The following is an 18,977-nucleotide window of genomic DNA, read 5'->3' as shown; positions in this document are numbered from 1 at the left end:
CTTGGTCCCCAGCTGGCTACTGTTTTGGGAGTTCGTGCAAGCATTTATACAAGGGGCCTAGGGCGGCAGATGCAGGCCAGGGATGAGGGATGTGGGCCAGCCTGGATTCCTGCCTGAGCGTTCTGCTCCCTGGTTGGCCGGTGACAAGCTAGGAACAGGCAGCCTGCCACTCCTGCCACCCTGAATGCTGCTATGCCTTGCCTACAGTAAAGCTGAGGTGAAATCATTCCTCCTTCTCTCAGCCGCTTCTGTCTCTTACTTTGTCCCGGCAGCAGGGGCATCGATACAATGATCATGCTGGGGTTGAGCCACCGTGCTCCAGACCTTTAATTTCACAGTGCTTGGAGGCTTTCGCTCTTCTAATCAGGTTATTGATCCATTCAGATAGCATCTCTGTACACAGAGAAATGGACTCAGCATTACTTTTCGCATGGTTATGCACACTTGGACCATTTCACGTGTCCCCCATCAATGAGATGCCTTCTTCTCCAGCACTTTTTGCACTTGCTGTTTGGTTGTTCCGGAATCAGTCACTCCTCCTCCTCTAGGGTTCTTACTTGGGACAAGAGTATGCTGGGACCCAGCGTGGCTGCGCAGCCAACGGCACATGTGAATAAAGATACTTCCAAAGAGTTCCGACGTTGTGAAATGAACCCACAGTGCAGATAACAGGAGCCTCTCAAGGACCTGCATGGCCATGAGTGAAGCCATGTACAGTGGCCACAAACCTGGCGCCACACAGAGCAGCCGTCCCTCACAGGACATTCACTGGACCATGGTCCCATCATAACCGTTCTAACTGATGGGCCCATGCCAAAGACTCAAGAAAACACACAGCTAACCCTGCTGGAGCCAGCGCTGTCAAGTTTATTCTGTAAAATAAGGCGAAGGTACAAATAACTTAGCAAAGACCAAATACTGCTTCAACCTTTTCAAAATCACATACAGCAAGGTAATTTTAACTTTTATGAAGCCTCATGATGTTTCCAATAAAGCAAGTCAGTAGGAGGGTCAGTCTCACTTGGCTCTGGAGTGGACCTTCAGCTGGCAAAGGCGGGCTGTGGCTGCTGAGTGTGACACTCTGAGCACTGCCCGAGCTCTGTGCCACTCCCAAGCCTGAATCTGGCCATCCAATACACTCACATCAAAGGAAAATCTATTTTTATTCTCAAAGTGGAAAAACTTTGAGCACTTGTGGTCTCATGTTGGCTTCTTCTACTTAATCTAGTTCATTTAATTAGTCGGGTAAAAGGTCACATTATCCTATAGGTAAGGATGCTGAAAACACAAGAGTCCACCTTTCTGGCAGTTAAGTAACAATGACGTAATTTTATATTTTCCATATAATTAGTAGGTTTAAATTTTCCTTATTAGCCACTAAAGCTGATAGCCCAAATCATCAAGCCGTGACCTGTGCTGGTCTGGTTACTTGTGCCTCTGCTTTTCTCCTGGACAGGCGATGCTGGTGACAGTCCTCTCTCCCCAGTTCCCAGCGGCCACATGGAGCTCTCGCGTCGTTTCAAATCTTCCCTTATTTAAAAACTGTCAGAAAGTTATAATTCATTGGTGGTTTTTGCCAAACAGTTCAAACAATATTATAGAAATTTGTATAATCTTACTTCAAGTATATAAATGATTAGATTAACATAACAGTCAATAAACACAAGTGGCAGCTCACTCCTGTGCCACGAGACATAACAGCACTGAGTACTTTTAAACGTGAGTGGTAAAGAGTGATCCAGCTTAAGCACCGTGTACATAGGCTGTACATGAGAGCACAGTGTGACGGAGTTCACTGGAGGAAACAGTCTTAAGTTCCCTGCAAGTGAGGAGACCTGCTCGTTTGTTACGCCCTGGCTCCTGGGAAGGAGGAGACCGACTTTGGGTACGGGCTTCCCGGTACTTAAATCACTGAGCGCATGTATATGGTGTTTTCACAGAACCTAGAACTAGATCATACAGGCGGTTCCAAGGAAGCTAAGTGCCTCAGGGCACACACTTGACGTGCCCCGTCCAGGTCTGCAGCCTCAAACATCACACAGGAGAGCCAGAGAAGTTACTGCTGGTGACTGACCCCTGTCAACTGACCCCGGCCTACTGGCCCCCGCCTACTGACCCCAGCCTACTGACCTCGGCCTACTGACCCCCGCCTACTGACCCCGTCTTTTAAACCAAAACGTATCCTTCTACTACATTTAAAAATGAAATATTCTAAACTCCATTTCAAAAATGAAGTGTTCTAAATTGAATTTTTTTTTTTTTTTACATAAAACATACTTGGGTTAACTGTGTTAGTTGTTAGATGGTAAATCCATGCAAAGACAGTAAAGTGCACCTCCCCAGCATTTAACATGACAGACCCAGAAGTCATTTAATTAAATTGGCATATAAACCACACTATGAATAGCACCTAACTAGCAAAGTTAAATTAAAAAAAAAAAAATCTCAGCTGAAAAATCACAATTTTTCAGTACATCAGAAGGAAAAATAACCTTTATTTAGGCTGCTATTAAATTGGGAGACTCTTGTGTATTTCAATTTTGTGCAGGAGAAAGGAAACCCTCTCTCCTAGAAGGCACTACTTGGTTTATGTGTGGACATGACCTCGTAAGAAAACTGCAGAGTCCAGTCCAGGAGGCAGCCTGGTTCTGGGGTTGAACTTCTTGTTTCCTGTGGTTGTGGGGTGCTGCTTGGGAGCGGCGTCAGCTCCAGGGGCTCCCACACACTCTGCTGTGCTCAGTCTACTGTGCGGCAGATCTCCTTGACTTTCTGGTTGAACTCTTCTGGCTGATCTGCGTACACATAGTGCCCTGCCCCGAGGATGGCCTGGGAAAGAAGAGCCAGTGAGCGACAGTATGACTGAACACAAAGAGCCACTGCACCCCTAGAAGACAACGCCAGTGAGACTCATCCAAAACCCACCGCTGATTTCCATCAAATGGCTCTGAGATAAACAGGAAAACCTCCTGAATCCTAACCCCACCACACAAGAGCCAACACAAATACCCTCTAGCCCGATGGGCAAACGTAGGAGCCAATAAAAACTGTGTGTGCCTCAGCAGTGGGTGGGTGTGAGCCTGGGTGATACTGGACCAGCCTTTCCGTATCTCCAGGGAGACTGGGAAGGCCCTCCCTCAAGAAGGTGATTCACACTGGGACATACAGGTGTGCATGGCTCAAACCTCGCCCACATCGCCATGGACGACAGGACTATGCATGGAGCCCAGCCTGGCAACCTCAAGGAAGCAATCAGACGTCACCATGCATGAAAACCACGCCAGCTGCACACTCACGATTGTCTTCACGTACGACTTCGGCCGCAGTGACTGGATGCTGGTGCCAGAGTTGCCATCTATGCAGGACCGGGCGCCGAAGATCACTGAGACTGGAATGTCAGGGTGCAAGCCCCCTATCCGCTGAAGCATCGGCCGTTTTGCCCACCCATAAGGGATCGTCATGTTTTTGAAAGCTGTCTCACCACTGTTGAGAGAGGGAGAGGAGCACACTACATGATTTCAGCTGAGTCCGCGCTGCAGTCTCGCCTGTTAAAACACACTCACACCTGGCTGTCCCAGCATTTAAGAACATCTGTTTAAAGGTCTAAGCAATTTACTAGATAATGTGGGGGGGAAATCCCTATGTAGGGGCTGCTCAGTAAGGAGGTGGGGCTCTCCTAGAGGGCTGGAGAAGTTTTACACAGATGTCTCACATGCACACGCCTACAAGGTTCTAGAAGCCCCTCCAAGCAGATCACTTCCTCTGCTTAATCTGGCACCTTTGTTGGGCAGCCTTCACGCTCAGTTTGGGAAATACGCTTGAAGTGAAATTCTTTCATCTCTCACCCTAGACCTCCTCTTTGAGATCCCGATGCCTGCGCCCTCCTCAGATGAGACACACACATGTAGGGGAGGAAGTGTATCTTATTTGTGATGCTCATTAGAACACATAGTGTCTACACAATGTCACTTTATGAATAGACAGGGGTGTGTGGACTGGAAATATGTCTTTTAAAAGTACATTTAGCTACCAATAAACACATGCTTACAAAGGAAAACGTTGAAGCATGAACAGTAAATTTAGAGTCTTAGTTTTCTAGACACAGCAGGCCACATATGAACTCACAGCGGTTGCGGCAGCAGGACAACACCTGCACAAGCTCACACAGACAAATTCCCAACGTGAGGGAGGAGGGGCTGAGGAGCTATGGTGACTGACTGGCAGCTGCTGGGAGAGGGAGGCCTGGTCTTCCTTAAGGGTGCGGTCCCTGGAGGTCACCTGCCCTCTAGTAGGTCACACTCAAGAATATATGAGCAGCACCAACTGTATTTGATGGGTTAGATAAAAATAAAAAATAAAAAGAGGCCACAAAGCTGGGTAGATAGGGAAAGGGAAAAGTTATAGCAGGAGTTGGGGGAAAGGTAAATATGATCAAAACAGATTATACAGAATGTTCAAAGAACTAATAAAAATGAGAAAAAATTCAGAGCCATAAACCTTACCTTGGGGTCTGTACGTTACAGTGGTAGATGTACTCTGTCACAGTGTCATCCTCAAACATAGAAGAATACTTCCGTTTGAAATCAGGCCTTAAACGCTGCACTAGACTTAACCCTATTTGACAGAAAATAGAAGCACGTATCTTCTGAGTTATAACTTAGAGGATAAAGAACGGCATCTGTTCATATAGTAAGTGCTGTCTATGTACACACGTCTATTCATGTCTTAAATACATATTTAGGTTGGGAAAAGCACACATCCTGGAGTTGCTCTCCAGTTCCCTGAGGACAGATGGAAGAGCCGAAGGGTGTTCTACCTTGACTTGCAGATGTTAGAGGCTCAAAATATGTTCCTATCCTAGAACTTGGTTTGTGGAACAACTTTTCAAGTGATGTCACCAAATAAAGCGGCCTGTACATAAAAACTCCGCATTGGCCTCTGTTCTTTTCCCTCCATAGCAACATAGTAACAGTGTGTTACAGTCTAAGTAAGCAAACTGGGATGTATAAATCTTTTCCTCTATGATAAAATAGCCTCAGAACTTCTGTTTGGGAAACTCGGATATGCCCTCCTGAGTCACGCTAATGGGACAAGGCATCAAGGACCACAGGAAGAAGAGCAGACGTCTCTTGTAGGCACAACTGTTGCAGGACTCCAGACTGTTAAAGAGTCACAGACACAGGCCAGGGCATGGCATACACCTCTAACCCCACCACTCAGAAGAGACACGGTGGGTCCCTGTGCACTTGAGGCCAGCCTGATCTACGCTCTGAGTTCCAGGCTGGAGCTACATAGTGAGACCCTGTCTCAAGCTGAGAATTACCATCACCAGAGTCATAGAAACAAGCTCCCACATCACTAAGGAAACTATCAGAAAGTGCTGGAGCCACCCTCCCCACACTGCTCATTAGGGGATTAATAAAAGGCGCCGTGGTTTAAGCCACTTATCAGATATTCAGTTATTTCTTGCTAAAAACACTTGTACAAGTTGTAAGGAGGCAAAGTGGTGGCTGAAATCATCGTCTTCTGAGCCAAGGCAGGAAGGACGCTCTTGTGGCTGTGGCTAAGACACGAGCTGAGAGTCTAAACACTAACATTCAGGATGAACAGCTCTAAGTGATAACCAGGAGCTCCACAGTGCCCATGCAAAGGAAGGCTTTACCTTCCGTCACACTGGCATGAACGAAGAGAAGCAGCCTGAGTAGGGGACACGGGTCAGCCCCACTGTCAACCAACCAGGCTTTGTAATCTTCTGCTTCGCTCTTATTGGTAGGCTCACACTCTCAGCAGTCAGCACGCTTCGCTCTTGCCGCTCTTGCCCGTACTGGGTGTAAGGTGCCGAGACTCACCTACCTTAACCCTAGCACTTCCCTCTTGGCTTCATCTGGCTACTCAGCCTGACAGTTAGGGAGCGTCAGGAAGAGTATAGCTCTGGCGTGTTTATGGCTGACTCACACTGGTCATCAGTAAGCACAGACGACCCCTTATCTGTGATGCTTCAACTCAGGATAGTAGAAAAGCCACAGGTGCTCAGGAAGCTGCATTTTGAATGCTAATGGTTTCCTGCCTCTCTTGTGCTAACAGGAAGTGACAGTGGCCCACATGAGCAGCCACGTGTGGGCTTCCAGCAACCATGGTGCTGCTCCCCGCTGCCAGGCCAGGGTGAGGAAGCTTGCACTCCTCTGCTGTCTATCAGCACTGCTGTTCCCCAGGACAGGAACACTCACCAAAAGGCCCTGCGATCCTGAGGCCGGCCAAGGGGTTAAAGGGAGTCAGTGCTGCTCCCAGGACCCTGATCCAAACTGGAATGGGCCTGTCTTGATCAGCAAGATCTGGTCGCTCAGGAAAACCCCACGGTTCTACTAAAATGAGGTGACTGACCCTGTGGAGGAAAAACAGACTTAAGTTCATTTGGTAAATTTGCCCTTTAACTGTAAAGAACTCACAGTGGACAAACGTGAGGCAGATGGACCCTTCCAGAGAAGCCAGGCTTCTGCTCTATCAGCTCTCAGGGCTGGAAGGATCTGAGGGGTTATGGGGAAAAGGCTTTGCTTACATGTAGACTTGGGTAGCAAAAGACATGCCAAGTAAAATACATAACTGTATTTCCTGAAAGGAAAGACGAAGGAGAAGAGAAGGTGAGAAAGAAGAGGGGGTTCTCTGCAGGTGACCCCTGACCACTCAGAAGAAGACTGACACTGCGGAAATGACGAGACGTCAACATTACACTCATGAAAAGGCCTCGGCTATGATGAGACAATGACTCTACAACTTTAAGCAAATTAGTATTCCCCTACGAACATGACCATAACGTAACAGGGCTCACAAAATGCACTCTAGTTTGGTAGTCGGGAGTGTGGTGAGAGGAGTCTGTCTGTTTACTCCACTCACGCCACCATTTCCCTCTTCCTAACCCTCTTCACTAGCAGACTTCTTTATTCCAACTTCATACAAATACTCATTACACCATCAATAGTGTAATTCTGTCTTATGAAACTTATCCTGATAAAGAAAAGTCAGAACTGTGGGTTACTACCAGGTGACTAGTGTAATTTCCTCTATTCACCATAGAGATTATAATCAAAGCACAAGCCCCACCGACACAAGAGCATTTTCCACAGTAACCAGTGCAGTCACCCAACGCCAGGTCAACCCCAGGATGAGACGACAATGTCTCTGATGGCCTCCCCAGTCACAGCTGAAAGTGTGGCAAACAACTGAAGACCGTCCAAACACAGAGCTCTAGAACACAGATGCAGAGAACAGACTCAAGAGCATGGGGCAAACGGGTCACGCTCTCATCACAGATGGAAGGAAGCTGACCGTCACCTCCCACTCCAGTATGCTAAGAGGACACCCCCGCTGGGCAGGCTTTCATTCCTAAAAGTGCCAGAACGGTAAACTTTAGTTTACCGACCCTCAGCCAATTCAAGCCCTGACTTCCAGACTCTCTATAGTCCTGAGACCATTGGTGGGAGAGAACTATGTAGCACAGGACAGCTGTGCACACTTAGTGTGTTTTCAAGTGTAAATTTTTAAAAAATGTTTTTAATAGTGTATGAGAAAAGGATCAGAAATACATTTTTTTCCTCAATACAAAATGGCAGGGAATAGGAGAGACATGCCAGAGGTGGGGCAGAACTGATGGGAACAGCAGAGGTTCCCAGAGGGAAGCAATAGTCAGTTACTGATACCTCCTAAACAAAGAAGTGGATCCTCCCTGCATCTCCCACTGTGCTGGAGGGAGGCAGCCTCTGGGCAGTTACTGTGCTTTTGCTTGTCTGACTAAGTTCAACACATCACCATCCCTTCGGAACATGCCAGCCTAATGCACTATGGGAAGCACATAGCCTAGAGGGAAGAAGCTCTGCTTCTTCTTGTAAACTGACGGAGGGCTGCTCAAGCCTGTCTTCAGGACCAGAGTGTCGATGGCGGCAGATGCTCGGGAAGCCTTTGCTGGTCTGGCTTTGGGCCTCAGTAACAATATCCGAAAGTTCAGTGGTGCCATCTTAGTCTAGTGTGGAGTGTAGGGGTCTCCCAGATGGCACTGGATCATGCTGCTGTTTGTTATGATAAAACCTCAGAAGTCATTACAGAGGTCAAGAGCTAGTGTGGCTTACTTTCAATAAAATGTACTATTTGTAATTGAAAAATACAACAAGCATGAGCATTGACATATATATTCTTTATAACACATGGCAAAAAAAGAGTTTGAAAATAAATTGTCAAAGCCTGTAACATCAGAGATGTAGCTAGATTGTATCCACTTTAGCCACGTGTGAGAGACCTCACAACACAATCCCTGTTTTCCCTTGTGAGCTTCTGGAATACAGCAGACCAGGCAAAGCATGTGGTGCTGCCATGGGCCCTGTAAGCAGAATGATATATCCACAGAAGAATGTACACCGCAGAGGCACACTAAAGGAGGCTTACAGAAGAATGTACACCGCAGAGGCACACTGAAGGAGGCTTACAGAAGAATGTACACCGCAGAGGCACACTGAAGGAGGCTTACAGAAGAATGTACTCCGCAGAGGCACACTGAAGGAGGTTTACAGAAGAATGTACACCGCAGAGGCACACTGAAGGAGGCTTACAGAAGAATGTACACCGCAGAGGCACACTGAAGGAGGCTTAGAGAAGAATGTACACCGCAGAGGCACACTGAAGGAGGCTTACAGAAGAATGTACACCGCAGAGGCACACTGAAGGAGGTTTACAGAAGAATGTACACTGCAGAGGCACACTGAAGGAGGCTTACAGAAGAATGTACACTGCAAAAGCACACTGAAGGAGGCTTACAGAAGAATGTACTCCGCAGAGGCACACTGAAGGAGGTTTACAGAAGAATGTACACCGCAGAGGCACACTGAAGAAGGCTTACAGAAGAATGTACACCACAGAGGCACACTGAAGGAGGCTTACAGAAGAATGTACACCGCAGAGGCACACTGAAGGAGGCTTACAGAAGAATGTACACCGCAGAGGCACACTGAAGGAGGCTTACAGAAGAATGTACACCACAGAGGCACACTGAAGGAGGCTTACAGAAGAATGTACACCGCAGAGGCACACTGAAGGAGGCTTACAGAAGAATGTACACCGCAGAGGCACACTGAAGGAGGTTTACAGAAGAATGTACACTGCAGAGGCACACTGAAGGAGGCTTACAGAAGAATGTACACTGCAAAAGCACACTGAAGGAGGCTTACAGAAGAATGTACTCCGCAGAGGCACACTGAAGGAGGCTTACAGAAGAATGTACACCACAGAGGCACACTGAAGGAGGCTTAGAGAAGAATGTACACCGCAGAGGCACACTGAAGGAGGCTTAGAGAAGAAAAGTACACCACAGAGGCACACTGAAGGAGGCTTTACAGAAGAATGTACACCGCAGAGGCACATGAAGGAGGCTTAGAGAGAATGTTACACCGCCAGAGGCACATCTGAAGGAGGCTTACAGAAGAATGTACACCGCAGAGGCACACTGAAGGAGGCTTAGAGAAGAATGTACACCACAGAGGCACACTGAAGGAGGGCTTACAGAAGAATGTACACGCAGAGGCACACTGAAGGAGGCTTAGAGAAGAATGTACACCGCAGAGGCACACTGAAGGAGGCTTAGAGAAGAATGTACACCGCAGAGGCACACTGAAGGAGGCTTACAGAAGAATGTACACCGCAGAGGCACACTGAAGGAGGCTTACAGAAGAATGTACACCGCAGAGGCACACTGAAGGAGGTTTACAGAAGAATGTACACCACAGAGGCATACTGAAGGAGGCTTACAGAAGAATGTACACCGCAGAGGCACACTGAAGGAGGTTTACAGAAGAATGTACACCGCAGAGGCACACTGAAGGAGGCTTACAGAAGAATGTACACCGCAGAGGCACACTGAAGGAGGCTTACAGAAGAATGTACACCGCAGAGGCACACTGAAGGAGGCTTACAGAAGAATGTACACCGCAGAGACACACTGAAGGAGGCTTACAGAAGAATGTACACCACAGAGGCACACTGGAGGATGCTTACAGAAGAATGTACACCGCAGAAGCACACTGAAGGAGGCTTACAGAAGAATGTACACTGCAGAGGCACACTGAAGGATGCTTACATCTCATTTTATTGTATTCTAGAGACGCTATATAGCATGGCCCAGCTTCAGCTCTGTAGTGCTCCTCCTGAGAGCTAAGACTGCAGACATGAGCCACTTCAGTGACCCACCCTGACAGGACTGTCAGCCTCACATGTAGGTAAAGAAGGAGTCTGAGAAGACAGCGCACCGGAGCCATCCTATCAGACATCTTCCTCAAGACACAGAGGGTAATTAAACTACAGGGAAATCACAGAGGCAGAAGAGCAGGAATAAGAGGACAGCCCGTTGGCTTCACTGCATTCTTCTCATGGTCGTCACCAGCATGCTGAGCTGCAGCACATACACAGCTTACACTGCTACACAAAGCAATGGGTCACATCCACACCAACAGCCCAGGATGGGGTGTTCTGTCTAAATGAGCAGATGACTATGTGTGCTTGACTTCCCTAAGAGTCAGTCAGCTGCCGGCTGAATGAAACAACCATACCAGTCAGCTCCAGAATTAAGAAGCCTCCTTGAAACAAGGAGAGGAACAAGGCAGGTGACCAGAAAGAATCCCAGCCCACGCAAAGCACTGTCAGGTGGGGGTACCTGGGCACTTCCTGTCAGCACCAGGGCACTGGGGTGACAGGGAAGGCCTGGAACCAGAAAAGCACCTCCCATTCTAGACCAAGGGCAAGAGCTTTCCTTAAGATGATCCAGGAAGCTGCTCAGCCAGGTCTGCATCGTCAGGAAGCAGTTAGGCAAGGGCAGCAGGAACTATTTGAGAGAAGATTATCCCAAAGTCTGTTATTAGTCGATACAAGTCAGAGCCTGGAATGGATGTCTTTGCTGGCTCCCTTCTTCTTGTCTCTTTTTGAGACAGGATCTGTGTGCTCCAGGGAGGCCTCCAGCCTCTGCCTTCCCTGCCTGTTCCCCAGGAGCTGAGATGGCAGGTTTGCACTATAGCACATGGCTCATGAACCACCCTCTAAGTTTCCATCACATCCTTTTACTATAGCAAATACCTGTAACACAGACATTTCCTTGCAAAGAAACGAAATCTATAAAGAAAATCTGAACAGCTGAGAAGAAGGGGCAAATATCTTGCTGCCAACACTGGCTACTTAAGGGAAGGCAGCCCAACACTCCTCAGGAAGCAAGGTGTGCTAACATTTGTGAATCTGCATATTAATCTACTAATGAAATTAAGGTAGCATCTCCACTCACCACATTGTAGTATAAAGTGAGATGAAGCTAGGTACAATGGCGCATGCCTGTAATCTCAGTACTCAGATAGGCAGAGGCAGGTGGATCGCTGTGAGTTTGAGGCCAGCCTGGTCTACAAAGAGAGTCCAGGATAGCTAAGGCTATACAGAGAAACCTGTCTCAGAAAACGAACAAACAAAATAAACAAAGTGAGATGAACCGAGGCCGCTGTCTGGGAAGGAACAAGGGGGCTGTGGCTTCCTTTGGAGTCGTCCACTAACAGGTCACCATTTCTCTGCCCTTGGCAGCCTGCCGGCCAGCCCTAAACAGCCCGCCGGCCAGCCCTAGACAGCCCCATTGGCCAGCCCTAGACAGCCCACATGACAGGCCGCTGGCCAGCCCTAGACAGCCCATACGCCTGCCCAGTATGGGGCCTTTACAATGTTCGCCTCATTGCCTATAATAATTCCTCTTCCAGATCTCAGCTCAAGAAATATTTCTTTAGACCATCACTGGATCAGAAGTCAGATCTGGTTCTCACAGCACTGCCACCTCCCTACCATAGCACTCATCCCAGCTGTCGCCGCTGTGTGAGGTTTAGAGAGCCATTTCTGATAGACCGTAAGGCTCCTGGGCGATCAGAACTCAGGATCCTGAGCCACATACATAGCACAGCTGGGTATATATCTGACATACCAACAAGGTATAATAAGTTTTGAAGCATTCCTTTTCAGGTGGGTATGATAAATACCATCTAGAAAAAATGCAGCTGTGCCTCAAGACTACCACCAAAGATTATAGGGTGCACAGAGCTCAGAGGCCTCCTCAGAAGTTTTTTAAAGAGGTAGAATTTTAAAATGTGCCCCCCAGCACACAGTTACTAAGTATCAGCTTAACAGCCAGTCTCTTAGAATGCACTGCTGCAGCATGTCAGTCATCACCAATATTGTGTTGTTGTTATTGTTGTTGTTTTGTTGTTTTTTGAGACACGGTTTCTCTGTACAGCCCTGACTGTCCTAGAACTCACTCTGAAGGCTACACTGACCTTGAACTTACAGAGATGTTTTTGCCGCTGCCTCTCGAGTGCTGACTGGCGTATCACCGATCTTTCATCATGAGGAACCAAGTGCACAGTGCAGAGCATTGGTCAGCAGGCAGAACATGGAGGACACAGCAGCACTGCCACAGGTGAGGCTGTAAAGCAGCTCCTATGGACAGGGGACTTAGAAGCGAGCCCCTACACTGACCCACTGCACCAGGGAACAAGAGCAAACCTGCTCTGCTTTCTCAAAGAAACTTTCTTAAGCAGACATGAAACTGGGAATTTTCACTCTTTTCAAATTGTCCCTCAAATAGAGAGAGACTGCCCGAAGACAGATAGAAACAGGTGGGGCCGGATCACTCAGCTCTGCAAATGAAATGCTGAGTTCACACTCTTACCTCTCCCCCCTCTCTCTGGGGCGCCCTCCCACTTCCCTGAGCTCACATTCTTACCTCTCCCCCCTCTCTCTGGGGCGCCCTCCCACTTCCCTGAGTTCACACTCTTACCTCTCCCCCCTCTCTCTGGGGCGCCCTCCCACTTCCCTGAGTTCACACTCTTACCTCTCCCCCCTCTCTCTGGGGCGCCCTCACACTTCCCTAAGCTCACACTCTTACCTCTCCCCCCTCTCTCTGAGGCGCCCTCACACTTCCCTGCTCTCCATGCTCAGATAATCAACTTGTCCGTAGCACTGAGCTCGCTGTCACCCCCATGCTTTACTTAAAACTGTAAGAGATTACGCCAGGCAGACCTAAGAAGGCAAGAACAGAAAAGCTGGGAGGGAGAATGTCTGTATTTCTGCCCTCTCCAGAACACTTCTTCCCTCCCCTCCCCCCTCTCCTCCCCCTCTACTTCCCTCTCCTCACCCTAACCCTCACCTTCTTCTTTCTGAAGCTCAGATCCATTTTAATCTCATGGGGCAGAAAACAAACACTACTCAGATCAAGAGACTAAACCTTGGAGTGGGTATGTGCCCGCCGGCTTAGCCTCCTGGCTGCTCTGGAGAAGCTGCACCACAGCTCAGATGCTCTAGATCAGGGGAGACACCAACCGCCAAACTACACTTGCTTTGAGGCTTCCCTACATTACACTTGTGGTCATTGTAACTGTGGTATCTGGAAATCAGGTCATTTTGAAGTTCACCTGTGTCTAGCAAGCTTTATAAAGTCAAAAGTATGAGTTAAAAACAAAAATACAATTAAGCCAGGCAGGCATGGCGGCACACACCTTTGGTCACAGGAGGCAGACGCAGACAGATCTCTTTGAGTTCAAGGCCAGCTCAGTTAACACAAGTTCCAGAACAGCCAGGGCTATAGAGACCCCATCTCAAAACAAAACAACACACAAATAAAATAATGTTACACTAGATAGAAAAAAAGAACAAAAGAATATAGCTTCAGTATCTGAGCGTGTGTAGTGCACTCTTCTGACAGCAAGAAGAGCAATGTAGACACACTACATGGTCTGTGCATCCTCACATTCGCTGTGACCCACTGCTGAGCAGGTCTTGGCTCCCACAGTGCTCTGGCTTTGTTTCCAGCACTAGGCTAGGCACAAACATTCATAACAACGTATCTGAAATGCAGTCAGCTCTATGAGGAATCAATTGTTGCTACTCTCTCCCACAGATGGCTTTTACGCATTCCACTACTGCAGACGAAAAGGTCACCAACTCTCATAGGCAGCAGCGAGCTGTACAGGGCTGAGAGTGTAACTGTGGAGCTGGGCGACCACAGTCTGGCCCACAGCTCATCAGAGATGCTGTCACACACATGACCACGGCTGCTTACACAGCCAAGGGGCCGACGCTCACAAAGACGCTGCTGTCTTAACTGTTTTCTTCCCTTTCTCACAAACATCAGTAGGTTTCTGTCACTGTGAGTAGGATGTGATCAAACACTAGCCTTAAAATGCCCACTAAGAAAATAAAGTTTTGTTTTGTTTTTAATGAGCAGATCTTCTGGTTGACAAGACTAACACTGTCAAGCATATAAGGAACTTTGAATCCATCAGAACACTCCAGTAAAAAGGGTGAAGTTTGCACACCAAATCTGGGGAGAAAAGGAGCTGCGGCAGAGACCAAACAGCATACTGTACCACATGCCCACGGCTGGGCAGACCACAGGGCAGCCTCATGGTAGGTTCAGACACTCTGAAGATGGCCATGCATGCCTCATCCATAGTCCTCAATGCCCATGATCTCTGCAAGTCTAGATGTACAACACGGTCCAGTAGGAAAACCCATCAGCAGCACAAACACACTAATATCCAGCAGCACAAACACACTAATATCCAGCAGCACAAACACACTAATATCCAGCAGCACAAACACACTAATATCCTTCTCCTCTGTAAAGAAGGCGCCAGGCAGAGCCAACTTCTTTTATTTTCTTTGGACTTAAGTGTGACTTCTGCTAGAACAGCAATATCATAGGAAACAGTACAAAAATAGTAGGAAGATTCTAGAGAGAAACACCCACTGATTCAAGGACTGAAAAACAGTTCTGGCCGAGCATAGTGGGTTAAGCCCACAATCCCGACTCTCAGGGAGAAAAGGCATGAGGCTGAAGTTTGAGGTCAGCATGGGTTACATAGTCAAAGGTGAGGTCCTAGTCAGTCAGAGCTGAGCCACTGCACAGTGAGGTCCTAGTCAGTCAGAGCTGAGCCACTGCACAGTGAGGTCCTAGTCAGTCAGAGCTGAGCCACTGCACAGTGAGGTCCTAGTCAGTCAGAGCTGAGCCACTGCACAGTGAGGTCCTAGTCAGTCAGAGCTGAGCCACTGCACAGTGAGGTCCTAGTCAGTCAGAGCTGAGCCACTGCACAGTGAGGTCCTAGTCAGTCAGAGCTTAGCCACTGCACAGTGAGGTCCTAGTCAGTCAGAGCTGAGCCACTGTACAGTGAGGTCCTAGTCAGTCAGAGCTGAGCCACAGTACAGTGAGGTCCTAGTCAGTCAGAGGTGAGCCACTGTACAGTGAGGTCCTAGTCAGTCAGAGCTGAGCCACTGTACAGTGAGGTCCTAGTCAGAGGTGAGCCACTGGACAGTGAGGTCCTCTTTTTCTTAAGAGGTCTGCAATGAAAACATTTAGGGAATGATAGTCAAAACCAGAAGGAAACTAAAGTTCAGAGCCTACATCAACTGCTCAGTCAAGGAAACCCAGTCCGCTTCCCATTATAACTTAACTTACAGCAATTTAGTGAAAAATCTGGAAAAGCCTGCTGTACCCAAATGCTTATTTGCAATAGCAAAAATAAGCAATTACACCATGGTATTTTATTGGTGGCTTATGGTTATACATTAGGCCAGATGTGGTGCACATGGGACACAGAGGCAGGAAGATCTCTGTTAATTGGAGGCCATTAAGGACTACATAGTTCCAGGCCAGTCAGAGCTACACAATGAGAGATGGTCTCAGAAAATCTTATACATTAGATTTTGTATAATTATGAATAACAAGTATAATATCCTTTGTCAAACTTATCAATATATAGGACATATAATAAGGAAATCTGCTTTCATTTCTCTAGCTATAAAATTGGCTACCAGTTGTGGTCATCTGTCTACAGGGTCGTGTAAGGCTGCTCAGTAGCCACTAAGAATGGGAGCCAGAGCCCAGCACGGGGTGCCCCTCCTCTGCTGCTGATACTCACCTGGATGGGTACTTCAGTGCGTAAGCAGCAGCCAAGAACCCTCCCAAGTTGTGTCCAAGCAAGATCATTTTGTCCAAGCCAAGGGCACATCTCCACTCTTCGATGGACTCCACAAACTGATTCTCCACTTCTTCTGCATCACTGTCAAACCTAGGTCTACTGCTTCTTCCAAAGCCCAACAGGTCAAAGGCATAGACAGGCCTATCGGTGCTCAGATCCTCAAAATTCAGGGCCCAGAGTCCAAGCCCCCCTCCGAAGCCATGGAGGAGGACCAGTGGTGTCTTGCTGGGAACACTGTGCGAGAACATCAGTGTCCATACTCTGTTTCCGTTAGATATGCGGACAGGCTCCTTCTTGTAAGTGCAGGGGACACCTGGTGAAGAGAGCACGCCCTCAGCGTTACTGCTTCTGAGGACTCCCAGAGCAAGCACAGCCCCACTACGTTAGCTTCTATTCTCTTGGCCCCTAAAGAGGCAGAGACCTGACCGAAGCAAACCTAAGTGGCCATTCCTTGTAACTACATGGGAAGACTTACCTTAGATAGGCCTCAAGTGCCTGTGGTCAGAGTCTTTGGCAAGTCATGTGACTCCTGACTTCTCTGCACTCTAGCACACTGAGGGGATTGCATACCCAGAACGGGACAAGAACTTCGTGGTCACTGAAGCCATTAGCTTTGCAGTCAAACCAAAAGAATGCCATCTTGAATTTCCAGAGCACTTGATAGATTAGCACGTGCCACTGAAGTCACACTTGAAAACATCATGGAAAGTCATCAGGAACTTGGGGGCGTATCAATCGTATGGACAGCAAACACTACCCGATGAGTGAGATCATCTTTTAGTAGAAAAGAGAGACCACAGGGGATGACCCCCTCATGATGAGGCGACCTGAGAGCCAGCAGTTGGCCACAAAATAAAAACAATACAGTTCTGAAGACCAAAAACCTTTGTGCTCAAAATGCCTTAAGACTAAATGCTTTAAAGCCCTCAAGTTGACCAAAGATAAAACTGAATCTGATTTATATTAAATTATCAACTGAATAGCTACACTCTAAGGATGTCCTTAATTACCTGGCACATTCATGTGCAACAGACAGAGTATGGCAGCCACATGTTTCTTCCCTTCAGTCAAAGAAGTAACCTTAGGTTTTGTATATATAATGGCAGCAAAGACAAAGGCAGCATTCATTTGGAATTTTAATAAATGCCCTGCCCTTAATTGGGAAGAAATTCCCTCACTTAGAAAAGGACATGACGCAGGATTTGCAGCAAGCCAAGTCTCTTCAGCTTTTGAAACAAGCCTGAGACCGTCCCATTAAGCTTGTATGTACATCTAGTGAGGGCTCGTCCCAGTGCTCAGCAGTGCCCATGTCTGACCTCACAGCAGGGCTCGTCCCAGTGCTCAGCAGTGCCCATGTCTGACCTCACAGCAGGGCTCGTCCCAGTGCTCAGCAGTGCCCATGTCTGACCTCACATGAGGTCAGGGCCAGCCTCCAATCAGACAGTGGCACACCCACTGGGCAAATAGCATTTTAAATAGATCTCCTAACACAAGCTCTCATTCTGGTAACCAGAGTGAAAATTCTGCTAGTTCTGTATAGAGAACATTATCCAGGGACATGGAATAGAAGTTAATTTTTATGTTAAAAGCACACAACTGGGCTAACTAGTCACTCCTCAGACTGTAGCCAGCTACAGTCACTTACTCTGGAATTGTCGAATGTCCAGACAAGAAGCTCACTGATGGTGAGGACGTGATACAGACAGACATCAGCAGAAACATCCAGTAATCACATACAGGAAGCCCTGACTTACCCACTCCTGTCGATTCTATCAGTAGAAGTCTGGATCAGTTCAGTACTCAAAATAAAAAACAACAGGATCCCACGCCAATGCAAACATGGATTTAAAGAGTGGCACAGGCGAAAGGAACGCAAAGGAGCGCCCTACCCTGTGGTTTAGAGTCAAGGAATGGGAGGCGAACAAGGTGAGCTGCCCAAGCGCTGGCACTACCTCACAGAAGCCTGGGCCAGGTCACTTGTTCCAGTCTAGAATACGCTCCACTAGCAAGACTCTGGAACATTAAGAATCTATTCTCAGCCGGGCATGGTGGCGCACGCCTTTAATCCCAGCACTCGGGAGGCAGAGGCAGGCAGATCTCTGTGAGTTCAAGGCCAGCCTGGTCTACAAAGCAAGTCCAGGACAGCCAAGGCTGCACAGAGAGACCCTGTTTAAAAAATAAAAAAAAAGTATGTGTCCTCAAGTATATAGTTTAGGCACACTGGGAGAGTCTTTAACACTCGTATTAAAGCTTTACTAGCCATTCTTTAAAAATATTTTATCTTTATTTTGTGCATATAGAGTGTGTGTGCATGTGTGTCTGTGTGTGCACGTGTGCGTGCGTGTAATGTGCATGTGTGTGTGTGGTAAGTGCAGGTACCCATGGGGGCCAGAGGCATCAGATCCTTTGGAGCTCAAGTTGCAGGTGGCTGTGATGCGCCTGCCACGAGAGCTGAAACTGAACCCTGGTGCTCGGCAAAAACCATACACGCTCCTACCACCTGAGCCGCCGCTCCAGTCCCCTATTTGCCCTTTTGTGACAAATGAGTCATAAAAACAAACACAAGAATCCAGCTCACTAGAGAGATCTGCACGCTAAATACATTTTTGGGCAAGTAGGTAATGATTCTATAAACACTTTATATGGAATGGCTTATTACTATTATTGTCAAATGAATTAACATTAAAAATTTTTCAAATCAATTTCAATTCTTCTAATAAATATCAATAACCATAATCCATAAGCAATGTTCTTTGGAATCCTTACTACTTTAAGAGTTTAACAGGAATCCAAGACCCCAAAACCCAACCATCACTGCCCCTCCTCCTCCTGTGCCACACGCTGACACAGAGGAGCAAGAAGGCTCTTTTGCTGCAGCTAACACCCCACACTCTCATCTTCAGTCAGGGCAATATAACGCAGCAGGCCGATTTTAGTAGCTAGCTC

General features: G+C 47.6%; 1 protein-coding gene across 1 annotated transcript; it reads right to left on the bottom strand.

Moving 5' to 3' along the window:
• Positions 1-2,722: 2,722 nt before the first annotated feature.
• Positions 2,723-16,365, bottom strand: Abhd5 (abhydrolase domain containing 5, lysophosphatidic acid acyltransferase). The gene is made up of 5 exons (XM_051140225.1): positions 15,972-16,365; positions 6,225-6,379; positions 4,500-4,611; positions 3,294-3,480; positions 2,723-2,826 (listed from the first exon to the last, which is right to left on the bottom strand). The coding sequence occupies exons 1-5, from the start codon at positions 16,277-16,279 to the stop codon at positions 2,737-2,739; spliced, it is 852 nt and encodes a 283-aa protein (XP_050996182.1). The 5' UTR covers positions 16,280-16,365; the 3' UTR covers positions 2,723-2,736.
• Between the last annotated feature and the right edge of the window lie 2,612 nt (positions 16,366-18,977).

The sequence above is a fragment of the Acomys russatus genome, chromosome 32, assembly GCF_903995435.1.
Source record: "Acomys russatus chromosome 32, mAcoRus1.1, whole genome shotgun sequence".
Taxonomy (NCBI): Eukaryota; Metazoa; Chordata; class Mammalia; order Rodentia; family Muridae; genus Acomys; species Acomys russatus.
Note: the sequence above shows the minus strand (reverse complement) of the source record. Positions and strands in the feature narration are given on the sequence as shown.

Excerpts from the sequence above, each read along its gene's own strand:
- Abhd5 (XM_051140225.1), bottom strand. The coding sequence starts at position 16,279 with ATGTTCTCGCACAGTGTTCCCAGCAAGACACCACTGGTCCTCCTCCAT. Across the intron at positions 4,612-6,224 it reads CAGGATCGCAGGGCCTTTTG|GGTTAAGTCTAGTGCAGCGT; the intron begins GTGAGTGTTCCT and ends TCTGTCAAATAG. Across the intron at positions 3,481-4,499 it reads TGTAACGTACAGACCCCAAG|TGGTGAGACAGCTTTCAAAA; the intron begins GTAAGGTTTATG and ends CTCTCTCAACAG.